A 13,417-nucleotide genomic window follows, 5' to 3' on the forward strand; every position below is an offset into this window, starting at 1 on the left:
CCGAAAGATGGTTCTGGTCGATTAAGGCACTGGTTATTGTGCTGAAATAGGTGCAGATATTCATTTTTGTAAACAGTTTGTTTTTAGCAGTAATTTAATGCTGGGCGTGTCATCGTGATCGACAGCGGTGATTGACAGTTTCACAAAGCAGCGCGTCTGAGCTTCGGCAGAAGACTGAAGTGTTGTAATTCGATTTCTGTGTTATTTTACCATGACAAAATGAGTTCAGCAGTAAACTACAGTTTCTGACATACATGATCCTGGTGGAACACTGTTTATTCGCTAAGGTCAGGGCTTTTTTCGGGCTTTATTAGTTTGCTGATACACGTACACCTAGCCACCCAGATAGCAAAATACACTCGGGCCAGTTCCAGCTAGATTCTGGCCTGCCGGAGACTTACCCCTCAAAGCTCAGACTGACTACCTCTGCTGGACCTACTCCGGATGCCTGGACTCACTGCCCGATTCCAGCCGGCGCTGCCGCATGCGAGCCGGAATCAGCCCGCGACGCCGTGAGTAGGTTATGCGCTGCGGCCTGGAGCTGGCGCGATTGAATATATAAAATCGTCATATTTGTTAACGTTATTACATCCATTTGTGTTGATATGACAGCAAACGCATGCTGAAAAGTTTGGGGGGCGTGGTTGATTTTACATAAAGCGTTTGGTTGGAAGCTCGACTCCGCTCATTTTCGCGGCTCCTCCTCTGGCTCCATCAGACAGTCCTTCTGCGCATGTCAAGGCTCCAATTTCAGCAGTCTTTTGCGACAGTTTGTGCCCGTCAAGCAGGCGTTTTGCCCTCAAGGCGTTCAATGGGAAAAAGGGCTGTCGCGTCGTCCATATTTTTTACAGTCATTGGTCAAGTCAGTCAGTCGACAGCGGCCTCTAGTGGATTTACGCAAGAACAACAGGGGCAAATGGCACTCGCTAGAGAAATTTGAGATCTGAAAAAGTGTACACAGCGGCCTCTGCTGGAAATATATACAGCGGAATGTATCCATAATAAGCCTGGATTGAAAATAACCAGTTATAAATAGTTTAAAATTAAAAAAAAGTTTTAAAAAATAATAATAATAATCAAATTGACTTAAAAAGCAGTAGCCGACAACAATAAATAAATAACTAAACATCATATATCAGTTCCGGTCAGCCTCTATCACCAAACAGTCATTTGTGTGTGAGAATTTCTACCGAGAGGTCATTGAGGTGGCGTTTAATGCCATGGAACTGCAACAGTCTTCAGTTCTGACAAATCCCGGGTGAAAAAAGGCCCTTGTTAAGAGTTTTCACAGCAGAGACAGACTGAGCTCAGAAGCTAATTATGGTGTCAACCTCCTGCTTTCTGCCTGCTCTCCTCCAGCTCCAATTAGTTTGATACAGCAGGGGTGTCAGGAGCAGAGCATTATAGCGTTATCAAAACACAGGTAAACAAACGCAGGCTGACACCTCCACGCTTCACTCAGGTACACCAGCACGAGTAAGAGCTTTCCAGATTGTGTTAGGGAGAACGGCTGAACAGAGAGCGCTGACACCAGTTAAAGACTCTGCGCTGATCACAGCATTTCAGCAGTGCTCCACGGTACTGTATACTGCCATCCAAAGGCAAAGCGCAGTAACTACACATTTAGCCTAAAGGCCTAAAATTATGGTGACAGAGAGAGCTTAAAGGTGCAGTAGGTTATCTGCCACAATGCTAACCGGCTAGAATAAATCTCTGAAACACAGTACCTCCCCTGCCATCCAAAGCCATGCCTCTTGAAACACGAATATGCGCACCTTAAAGATGACAGCAGAATCCTCACTCAGCGACTAGTGCTTGGCAGGCGGCATGCAGGAATTACGGTTATTACTAAGCCATATTTACATGCTATTTCTGACCGAATATTTAGAGCATGATAAAAAATATAGGGAGCACTTCACAGGTTGTCATTGTTCAAATATGAACCAATGTGAATATAAAACAACTTCAGCTTAGAAAAGCAGGCTAGGTGGAGTAGTGCTTTTACTGATGTTTTGTTGTTAAACTAAATAAATTCTACATCATCGATGCTGTCAAAGCTCCTTTATGACACTGAAAATAGTCACATCAATCGTTCGCCAGAAGATTTCAGTGGCTGAACAACACTTCTGTGCATATAACCCATTTGTAACAACAAAATGTACATCAGCTTTGCCTGAAGCTAAGTTTTAAAACAGAACATTACCTGTCTTACAGAAATACTTCAGCCATGGTGTCATCCTTCCTCCAGCGTGCAAAAGTAACTCCAATATAGATTCAGGATTTTAAAAAGTTTTGATTCAGCATGTTTTTACCACTGGCACGCTCTCTATTACTTTCTGCACTTCAACCCGCAGTGCGTGCATGCACAAATGGCGGATCTGCGTAATCAGCTGCCAAAATATAAACACATTTAGATCAATTACTTTAATCATTACTATTGGAATGTAAAGAGACTTTCAACCAGCACAACAAAAAAATTTTCGATTTCATTTTAAATGAAGACAATGACCTACTGCACCTTAAAAGTACAAAAAAAAATTAAATTAGTATATGATTTGGTTAGCTCACATTGCTAGTTTTGTAGTGAACAATTCATCTGTGTGTGTCATTAAGAAAAAAAAAAGTTTGCCTTTGTAATCTTTAATCGAAATCTGAAAATGCAGCTCCTGATTTTTTTTTTTTTTTTCATTTTCCCTATCATTTTCAGATTAGGTACCCTATCATACACTTGGCGCAATAAAGGCGCAAGATATGTTTGGCCCGACATGATGCTATTTCTAGTCCAATGCAACCCTAATTTTCCCATTTTACACCACGTTGTTTAAATAGCAAATCCATCTGCACCACTTTGTGGACTCATGGGTGTTCCAATCTAGAAAGGAGGTGTGTTAAGGCGCATTGTTGGCACATTGGTATTGTGAGGAACTAAAATAGACTGTGTAATAGACTAGCTGAAAGCAGGCTAAAGTCCAGCGCAGAGCACGTTAGTTGTGCGCCTCACTTACACATTGCTTAAAGCATGTAGCATGTACAGCAATACACAAACGTTTTTACAAATGAAAAAGAATCAAAGGATTAAAATAACAAAAAGTATTACTTTCTACATAAATATAAAAACTAAAGCCTCATGCCTTCAACTCGAGAGGCTTTTTTTCAGCTCATTCACAAGTATTTGCTTTTGTATAATGTTATTATTAGTAGCTACTGTGCTTATTCTCCTAATGAGAATAAGTATTATTTTTTTTATATGCACATTTCTATTTGTTTTAATAAAAACAAGCCTAAGCTTGTCCACCTGTCAGATTTTGTACCATATGGGGCATAGCATGTGTGCTTTGAACACACTTCGTCATTATTGTTCATTTATTCATTTGCTGGAAATAAGAACTGAATTTACAAATAGTTTTGAAACAAATCTTTGTGCTTAAACTAAATTAATTATGTAGGCTAATGGATGTCTTCAGTGGAGTGTACAACACAGTTTCCTTAACCACTAAAGAGGGAAAGAGAAAGAGAAAGTAAAGGCCGATTGGAAGAGGCTCGTTCTTTATCCTCGCACTTCAGATGCTCAGTTTAACCGTTTTCTCGCTAATGAAGCTGGTATTTGTGAAGAAACATGAACACGCTTTTTGGAAAGCCGGTATAAACCCGCAACATTTTCTTATTAATCTATGTTACACAGATAGACACGTTAAGCCATATGCATGTGATGATGAGAAAGTTACATAATGAACCAATGCTCATCACAAACAACTTTCCCACAAGCAGAAAAGAGTATCAGCGTAAAGAAGGTGCTCAGTGTCATTCACACAGCTACTAAACACCAGTATGGTAACACGCATAAAATTAAAGTCATGAAATAAACATTGTTTATCAACAATAGATGTTACCTAAATTTCTAATGTACATAACTGATGGGGAAACAACTACAAAGATCCATAATAATGTCAACAAAAAGCATAAAAAGTGATGTACCATGCAGGGAATTCTGAAAAAGTCAGTTCACGGTTATTCGGCGTATACATTAAGGAAACATACTGTTAACCAGGTTACGGATTTTCGGATCTGTCCGTCTTTCGGATGAGATGTTAAACCGAGGTCCTGACTCTCTGTGGTCGTTAAAAATCCCAGGATTTCCTTCGAAAAAGCGTAGGGGTTTAACCCTAGCATCCTGACCAAATCTGCCCACTTTCCTCTGTCCATCATGGCCTCCTAACCATTCCCATATCATAATTGGCTTCATCACTTCATTGGTTTCCTCTCCACCAATCAGCTGGTGTGTGCGGTTTGGCGCAAAATGGCTGCCGTTGCATCATCCAGGTGGATGCTACACACTGGTGGTGGATGAGGAGATTCCCCTCATTGTGTTAAGCACTTTGAGTGCCCAGAAAAGCGCTATATTAATGTAAGGAATTATTATTATTATTATTATTATTATTATTATTATTTTACCTTGGCATTTTTACAGTATTTTTTTACCGTTGAAATTACAGCCATTTATATATAAATATTATATACAAATATTTTCTTTTTAGTCAATAATATTACTGAAATTAATTTGAAAACTGAATGAATATAAATTTACACACATTTACACAAGTAAATAAACAGAATGAATGATGGGATAAAAATCTGCGGGATTCTGCGTGGGCAGATTCCATGTGGGCCCATTCATGAGTAGCCGAATACATTTCTGAAACATTCAAATATGACAACTAGATAAAGAAGGTGTCAAAAATGTCAAAGTTTGCAACAGTATCCATGCCCTGATAGTATCAGAGGCTCCACCAAGGTACTAAAGTATTTTATGCATATATAAAGCGGTATTTCTAGTCTATTATGGTCTATAATAAAGTAATAGGAGGTCCTCGAGCAGGTTTACATTGTGTGCGTTTGTACTTCAGGAGAATGTGGTATTTGTGCAGAAACGTGAATGCGTTTTTCTCTTTCTCTGATGGCGCGCGCAGCTTGAGTGCTCACTGACCTGTCATTATGATGAAAGACCACGGAGCGCGCGATTCGTTAATGGTGACAGGGGCCTTAATGAGTCCGAACCGTGCACCTGTTTCTCATCAAACCCCGCTGACTGATCGCGCTGTCAGACTCGCACAATGCGCTCTGAACGCTCTGCTCGCTTGAAACGCCGCCAAACTTCACCGGAGACAATTTTATAACTTTGTGCGAGATGACAGCAGGGTGATGGGTGCTTCATTATTTAAAACTATTTTATAGCTCGGGGATCAACAAGTCAGGGGAGTTGTGCTCAAATCGAGTCATTAGTGAAGAACACACACGACGGGAAAGATCAGAGGACTGTAACTCGTGCTCTACAGCACAAAACTGGGGAAGTGTTGCACACATATGAGAAAGTTTGCAGCTTTATCTATTTTTGTCATCTTTATTTCAGAGCACGCTATCTACTGTAGTTATGATGTTTGTGCAATTACATTAAAAATAGCAAATAACAAAAATGTTGAAAATATCAATGTTAATGTTTAAAATAATATAAAAATATATATGTAGAATTTTACAAATGTGGGAAATGTGTACATGTAAAATGAACATCATATTAATGTTCCCATATACAGTTGAAGTCAGAATTATTAGCCCCCCTTTGATTTTTTTTTTTAACACTTCCCAAATGATGTTCATCAGAGCAAGGAAATTTTCACAGTATGTCTGATAATATTTTTTCTTCTGAAGAAAGTCTTATTTGTTTTATTTCAGCTAAAATAAAATCAGTTTTTAATTTTTTATAAACCATTTTAAGGTCTGTATTAGTAGCCCCTTTAAGCTATATTTTTTTCGATAGTCTACAGAACAAACCTGTCCTAGTCAAGTCTTTAAATGTCACTTTAAGCTGTATAGAAGTGTCTTGAAAAATATCTAGTAAAATATTATTTACTGTCATCATGGCAAAGATAAAATAAATCAGTTATTAGGAATTAGTTATTAAAACTATTATGTTTAGAAATGTGTTAAAAAATCTCTGTTTAACAGAGATTGAGTGGGGGGTGGCGGGTTATAAACAGGGTGGCTAATAATTCTGACTTCAACTGTATGTACAATGAATATTCTAATGTTTGGTGTAAATATAATTGATTTAAAATTACACAAATCATAATATAAGGCTAGCCATGGCCTATATTATTTTAGAATATTTATTAATCATTATGTCAAGTCATTTAAAATTCTCAGATTTAAAATGTATAAAAACAAATTGCAGCTTTATTTTATTTTTTCTGTTCTGTATATAACATCAAAAGTATAATTAATATAATAATTACATAAATCATAATGTAGGGCAGGTGCAGAGTGGGACTCCTTTTCAGCCTTGGAGTTTCAAATCTTAGACTGGGCCACCTCAGTTCACGACTGACTAAATTAAAATAATGTAATTTCCAATTCAGTTTATAATGACACTATTACGTCTTATTCAAGGACACAGCTGCTTTAGAACTTCAAATGTTTTTTATAAATATGAGAAATTGGGGAGCTAAATCTCCAACACTATTCTTTAAAACATCACAATGTCCTTTTCTGCAATATCTGAATATATATTCAGTGCTAAATTCTTTATAGATATCCACTTTGTAACGGTGGTCACACAAAAAAAATCAAAAATAAAATATGTACACCTATATAAGTAACCGTATTATGTCTTAACTCAAAAAAAAAATAAAATTACTCAGGAGAGGTTTAAACTCGGGTCAGCGGTGTCGTAACGCAACGTGCTGACCACTGGACCACAATGATTGCACTGTGATCTGCAAGACTTTTAACCACATTATTACTTTCTATTGATGGCTTAATCTTTTTCTCCCGTTTTAAGATTTCTGATCATGTCATATTTATTATTGTAGTGAATCATCTGATTTTCATTGAGCAGGTGTAATATTCTTTAATATTAATTATTCAAATTCTTATATTCAATAAGGTGCCGCTGTTTGGGGTCGAATGATAGTTACATCATCATTAACCTGCAGGCTGCTTTTTGTTCACGGTGCTGCGAGAAAACAAATAAATAAAAAGAGAGGAGCTGCGGCAAAAAATAATTAAATAAATGAAAAAAGTGCGACTGCTGAGAGTGCAAGCAGCTAGGGACACCGGCCCTCGCGGCCAAAAAAAAAGACTTCTCCCGGTCATCACGATTAAACAATCTGGGCCTGATATAGAGCTAAATGAGGACTCTAAAAATTATAATATTGGATTTCATCATTTTAAAAAATCTGATTTGTGTTGTGGAGAAAATATTTTAAATAGTTTTATATAAAGCATGATGGCTGTGCGATTAATCGAAATCGAATCCCAATTTGAAACGTTTCAATTAGCTAAATCGCAAGAGGCTGTGATACGAAGTATATATGTATTATTTAATTTTCTCCGCCCTGAGTAAATGCCGTCTGTGTGTGACAGTCTTACTAACCAATTAAGTGTATGCGAATCGTACACAATATAAAAATTATTTTAAAAAATGTTTTTAAAAAATGAAAAGTGCCGCAATTTGTATAATGGTGTCTGCTGCTTCAGCAGCATTAACAGACAAATTAATATCAAAGAAAAACAGGACATCGGTAATATGGGAATATTTCAGTTTTAAAGTCACAGACACCAAACAAAAACAGGTTATTTTAAAGAGTCGTCGCAGAATTGCTGACACAGCTTAGAGATTATTGACCTGAAGCTTAACTACAAAATAAAATCGCTAATCAAATCAAATTTAGACAGAAATTACATATTTTCCCCAAATCGCAGTCTGCACTATGTAATATATTTATTATAATTATCTATTTAAAATATTAAAACTGCAGATAATGAATGAAAAAAATATACTAAATAAAAAAATATATACTAACACGTGCAGTATGGGGCAGTATTATGCCATATCTATCTATCTATCTATCTATCTATCTATCTATCTATCTATCTATCTATCTATCTATCTATCTATCTATCTATCTATCTATCTATCTATCTATCTATCTATCTATCTATCTATCATCTATCTATCTATCTATCTATCTATCTATCTATCTATCTATCTATCTATCTATCTATCTGCATACATGCATACATGCACACATGCACACATACATACATACATACATACATACACACAAGGCAACATAAAATATATGTGCAGTTCTTTGCACAACATCAAATAAATGCTACATAACTTAATGTCTTTAACAGCTTAATGGTTTGTTTACATTATAACTAACGTGGTTCAAATGATGGAGAAATTACGGTTTTGGGAAACACCTGTCTCTACATAATTTTTTACCCAATAGATGCATCGTCTGATGGTAGTTAGTAGTGAGCCACAAGTTATGTTGTTGTTTGGGAAATGAACGCGAGGTCAGAAAAGTACATATACAGCAGAAAGAAAGAAAAAGTTTGCATTAAAAGCGTATTACATCTGCTCTTTTATCTCCTTTGTTTTGTTCCAGTACGACACAAAGCGCAGGATTTCAGCTGAACTGTCTCTGAGACACTCTTACTTCCAGACCCTAGGCGAGAACATCCTCTCCATACCTGACAGTAAGTTCATTGCAATCATTTCTGAAGAATCTGCTTACATAACAGCACCTCAACACAAGTCTTACAGTCTACCTCCACCAAACAAACGAGACTGCTTTGATCATCACCCGCTTTGTCTTCTCTCGTATAGCCTCATCCGTGTTTTCACTGAGGGAGATTCAGCTACAGAAGGATCCGGGACATCGGAGTTCAGTATTCCAGCCTCCGGGTATTCAATTCCATTGCTTTGACATTACACTTCTGCATCTGCAGACCACAACTTGATCATGTTTAGTCATGCATAAGGCACACTTATCCAGTTCCCTGAACGTGTAAGATTTAATTGTGTGGTAAAGTGCCCCATCACGCTTGTTAGAATATCACCTTTCATTTTGTGCATATTGTAGCTTCCTGCTTATGTAAAAGGTCTGCAAGGTTTTAGAGATCAAAGTACATGATAGATAGAGTTACTGTCTATCATGGTAAAACTGATACTGAATTTCCTGAAACGGTAATTCTTGGTTCTGTAACAAATTTGCATATGCAGACCTGTAGCCAAGAGGGGTTCGAAAGACTGACAACGGTCCGGAATATGTCCAAAAAATGAGCTCAGAAATTGTCAAAATAACCCATTGAAAAAGGCTTTAAGACCAGTGTTGGGCACAGCAGTTACTTCTCACAAATAGTAACTGAGTTAGTAACTGAGTTACATAATTTTCTAAAACAAATTACCGGGGAAAGTAACTACTGTGTTACTTTTAAAGAAATCTCATTTTTCAAATGACTAAAATAAATATAAAACATTGTACACTAATTTACACTAATTTAATGTTGTTGTGGGACAATGTGAGATACAATCATCGAATGTAACATTTATTCATTCATTCATTTTCTTTTCGGCTTAGTTCCTTGATTAATTAGGGATCCCCACAGTGGAATGAACCACCAACTAATCCAGCATATGTTTTATGCAGCGGATGCCCTTCCAGGGCAACCCAGCACCAGGAAACACCCATACACTATGGCCAATTTAGCTTATTCATTTCACCTGTACCACATGTCTTTGGACTTGTGGAGGAAACCTATAATGGGGAGAACATGCAAACTCCACACAGAAATGGCAACTGACCCAGCCGGGGCTCGAATCAGCGGATTTACACTGGGCTTCAGTGTCAACGCTTGACAGAGGGCGTGTCTGCAGTTGGGGCTGACGCGATCGTCATAGCAGCGTCAGCCAATGAAATTAGTTCCAGCTACTGTCTTAGCTGGTGTATTTGCATACAGCGAAGCTTCCGTCGGCGCTTGAAAAGTTGAGCAAGTCCCAACTTCTGCAGTGAGCAACGACACTGAAGCAGCGCCGACGGATCCACAATGCAGTTCAAAGTAAATGGGAAGCGTTGAAGCTGACGTGTGAATGGTAACTTCACCTCACGGTAAGAGGGTCACTGGTTCGAGTCCTGGCTGGGTCAGTTGGCATTTCCCTGTGGAGTCTGCATGTTCCTTCTGTGTTGGCGTGGCTTTCAGCCAAGTGTTCCATTTTCCCCCACAGTCCAAAGACATGCGTGAATTGAACAAACTAATTTGGCCATAGTGTATGTGTGTGAATGAGTGTGTATGGATGTTTCCCAGTACTGGGTTGCAGCTAGAAGGGCATCCACTGTGTGAAACATATGCTGGATAAATTGGCGGTTCATTCAGGGGTGACCCCCGATGAATAAAAGGACTAAGCAGAAGGAAAATTAATGTCTGATAGAGGCATTTTAGATGAGGGAAAAAAAAAGGTTTTGAACATCAAAATATTGCTAAAACGATGGTCTAAACTACAAAATTTCCTATGAAGACTTTGAATTAACAATCACATCTTTAAATAAAAATGGTAAAAATGCATTTTCTTGGCCTCTTTGAATAAGTATAAGCTGTATTACATTAAAATGATCACGTATTTTTTTTAATTATTTAGGACTTTTGTCAATAATATGCAGTTTGTGGGAAATCATTCCAGGATCAAAAGCCACTGTGAAATCTTGATAATAAGGTCCACTTTTTGCAGTTATTTCACCAGGCTGGCTACGGGCCTGTAATTCCATATAGTTTTCATTGGCTGCCCATGAACAATATCTATTTTGACACTTAAGCACTGCAGTTTTATGAGACTGGAAATCTTTGCTTCATGTGTTGACATGTCAAAAATATTCTCTTTTTTTTTGTGTGCTGTGAAAGCAAATGCACTTTTGCTCTACCAAAGAATTAGGACTCATGCACAAATTGATACAAATGTCATCAATGGTAATGATATTACCTTATATGTGTACATTTAAAACAATTATGTATATTTTAAATAAAAAACAAACTCGTAATGTTGTGTTTAATTAATTAAAAAGTACAATAATTATCCTCATAATTATAAATACTACAGAACAAAATGAAAAATTATTGATAATTTCTAATATTTACACTATAAAAAGCGAATAGTTGACCTTTTTTAAAAGTGAGTAAACCCCTTACTTTTAAAAGCAATTAGTTGGCTTTACTTTAAAATATATATATATTTAAAATTAATTTGTGATTAATTAATTAAAAGTGATTAATTATAAAAACTAAGTTCGGTCAACTTAACAGGTTTTCTCACTTTAAGTAGTGCCAGCTTGTCGCTTTTAAGGCAACAGGCTTACTCTCTTTATTTAAAGTGATAGTTTACCCAAAACTGAACATTTACTCACTATTTACTCTCCTTCAAGTGATTCCAAACGTTTATGACTTTCACTCTACTGTTGAACATAAAAGACAATATTTTGAAGAACGCTGAAAATCTGTAACCATCAACTTCCATAGTATTTTTCTCCTACTATGGAAATCAATAGTTACAGGTTTTCAGCTTTTTTACTTATTTTGAACTCAACAGAAGAAAGAAACCCAAACAGGAACAAGTAAAGTGTGAGTAAATGATTACACAATATTTCCACTAAATTGGCTCTATCACGGTCTCTCCACTCCACCAATAGCTGGTGTGTGGTGAGGGCACTGGCGCCGTTGTCCTGTGGCAGCCGTCGCATCATCCAAGTGGATGCTGCACACTGGTGGTGGTGTGGAGAGACCCCCCTCACGATTGTGAAGCACTTTGGGTGTATGGCCATACACAATAAATGCTCTATATAAATACACATTACATTACATTACATATTTGGTTTTAGGTGAACTATCCCTTTAAGTAAAGTAACCAATCGCTTTTTAGAGTGTAAATTCTAGATGTGCAAGAAATAAATTAGATTTATACAAACTAACCGTACAAGAAAGGAGAGTTAATTCAACATTTGCACACTGCAATAGACATACTGGTTTCTTTCTTGGCCTTACTTGAAGTGAGTAAACCAGTTGCTTTAAAATTAAGTAAATGAACTATGTGATTAATTTAAAAAACTAGGTTAAGTCAACTTAACAGGTAACAACTTTAAATATCGTCAACTTGTCGCTTTTAAGACAACAGGCTTTCCTGCTTTATTTAAAGTGATAGTTCAGCCAAAAATGAACATTTACTCGCTATTTACTGACCTTCAAGTGATTCCAAATGTTTAAAAGTTTCATTTTCCTGCTAAGCACAAGAGAAGATATTTGGAAAAACGCTGAAAATCTGTAACCATCGACTTCCATAGTAGGACAAAAAATAGTTTGGAAATCAATTTTCAGCTTTTTTTCCCTTATTTTAAGCTCAACAAAAGAAAAAAAGTCAAACTAGTTTGTAATTAATCGCTTTTTATCGTGTAAATTCTTGATGTGCAAGAAATAAATCAGATTTGCACAAGCTAACCGTACAAGAAAGCAAAGTAAATTCAACATTTGCACACTGCAATAAACATACTGGTTTCTTTCTTGGCCTTACTTGAAGTGAGTAAACCAGTTGCTTTAAAATTAAGTAAATGAACTATGTGATTAATTTAAAAAAGTCAACTTAACAGGTAACAACTTTAAATATCGTCAACTTGTCGCTTTTAAGACAACAGGCTTTCCCACTTTATTTAAAGTAATAGTTCAGCCAAAGATGAACATTTACTCGCTATTTACTGACCTTCAAGTGATTCCAAATTTTTATAAGTTTCATTTTTCTGTTAAGCACAAGAGAAGATACATTGAAAAATGCTGAAAATCTGTAACCATCGACTTCCATAGTAGGACAAAAAAATACTATGGATGTCGATTTTCAGCTTTTTTCCTTATTTTAAGCTCAACAAAAGAAAAAAACTCAAACCAGTTTGGAACAACTAAAGTGTGAGTAAATGATGACACAATATTTGATTTTAGGTGAACTATCCCTTTAAGTAAAGTAACTAATCGCCTTTAAGAGTGTAAATTCTTGATGTGCAAGAAATAAATCAGATTTACACAAACTAACCGTTCAAGAAAGGAGAGTTAAATCAGCATTTAGATAGACATGCTGCTTTCGTTCTGAAACATTTAACTACTAGAGAGCATTCAAGACACTCAAACAATGCAAATGTTTATGAGACTGAAACACCTTGGTTCGTGTGTCAACATGTCGAGAAGATGCTGTTTTCTGTGCTAGCCAGTTAGCCTGCTCTTCCAAAGGATCAGGACTCAAATTGATATGAATGTCATCATTACTATTCATGGTTTTTCCAGTATTTAAAAAGCATGTGCAACTGAAAATGAACTCATTTTAATGTGCATTTGGTTTCTGATAAATACAGTCTTAAGGCCTGTGAACATCGGGATGCTTTTTGCTTGCGTTTTCCGTCGACATTTAACGCCTTGAGATTTGGTTCTTCAAACAAGTTCGCGAATCAGATTAGAATGTCTAAATAAACTGATCTGAGATCGCTGCGTGTGTTGTGAAGGACAGATCTATCGATCCTCGAAATCATGATCAGCAATGCAACGATTG

General features: G+C 36.7%; 1 protein-coding gene and 1 non-coding gene across 4 annotated transcripts in view; one reads left to right on the forward strand and one right to left on the reverse strand.

The window, feature by feature from the left end:
* The window catches only part of LOC101882875 (uncharacterized), a 287,867-nt gene that overhangs the window by 268,166 nt on the left and 6,284 nt on the right, over positions 1–13,417 (reverse strand). The gene's annotated exons all lie outside the window — the stretch shown is intronic.
* The window catches only part of cdk18 (cyclin dependent kinase 18), a 160,788-nt gene that overhangs the window by 141,424 nt on the left and 5,947 nt on the right, over positions 1–13,417 (forward strand). For all 3 annotated transcript variants that reach the window (XR_015502897.1, XM_087274276.1, XM_087274277.1), the window contains 2 exons: positions 8,451–8,541; positions 8,672–8,749. Coding sequence is in view for 2 of the 3 variants with exons in the window: in XM_087274276.1 (XP_087130402.1) it covers positions 8,451–8,541; positions 8,672–8,749 (169 nt within the window). In the remaining variant the exon portion in view is untranslated. The remainder of the gene's footprint in view (positions 1–8,450; positions 8,542–8,671; positions 8,750–13,417) is intronic.

The sequence above is a fragment of the Danio rerio genome, chromosome 11 (genome assembly GCF_052040795.2).
Source record: "Danio rerio strain M-AB ecotype USA chromosome 11, GRCz13ab, whole genome shotgun sequence".
Taxonomy (NCBI): Eukaryota; Metazoa; Chordata; class Actinopteri; order Cypriniformes; family Danionidae; genus Danio; species Danio rerio.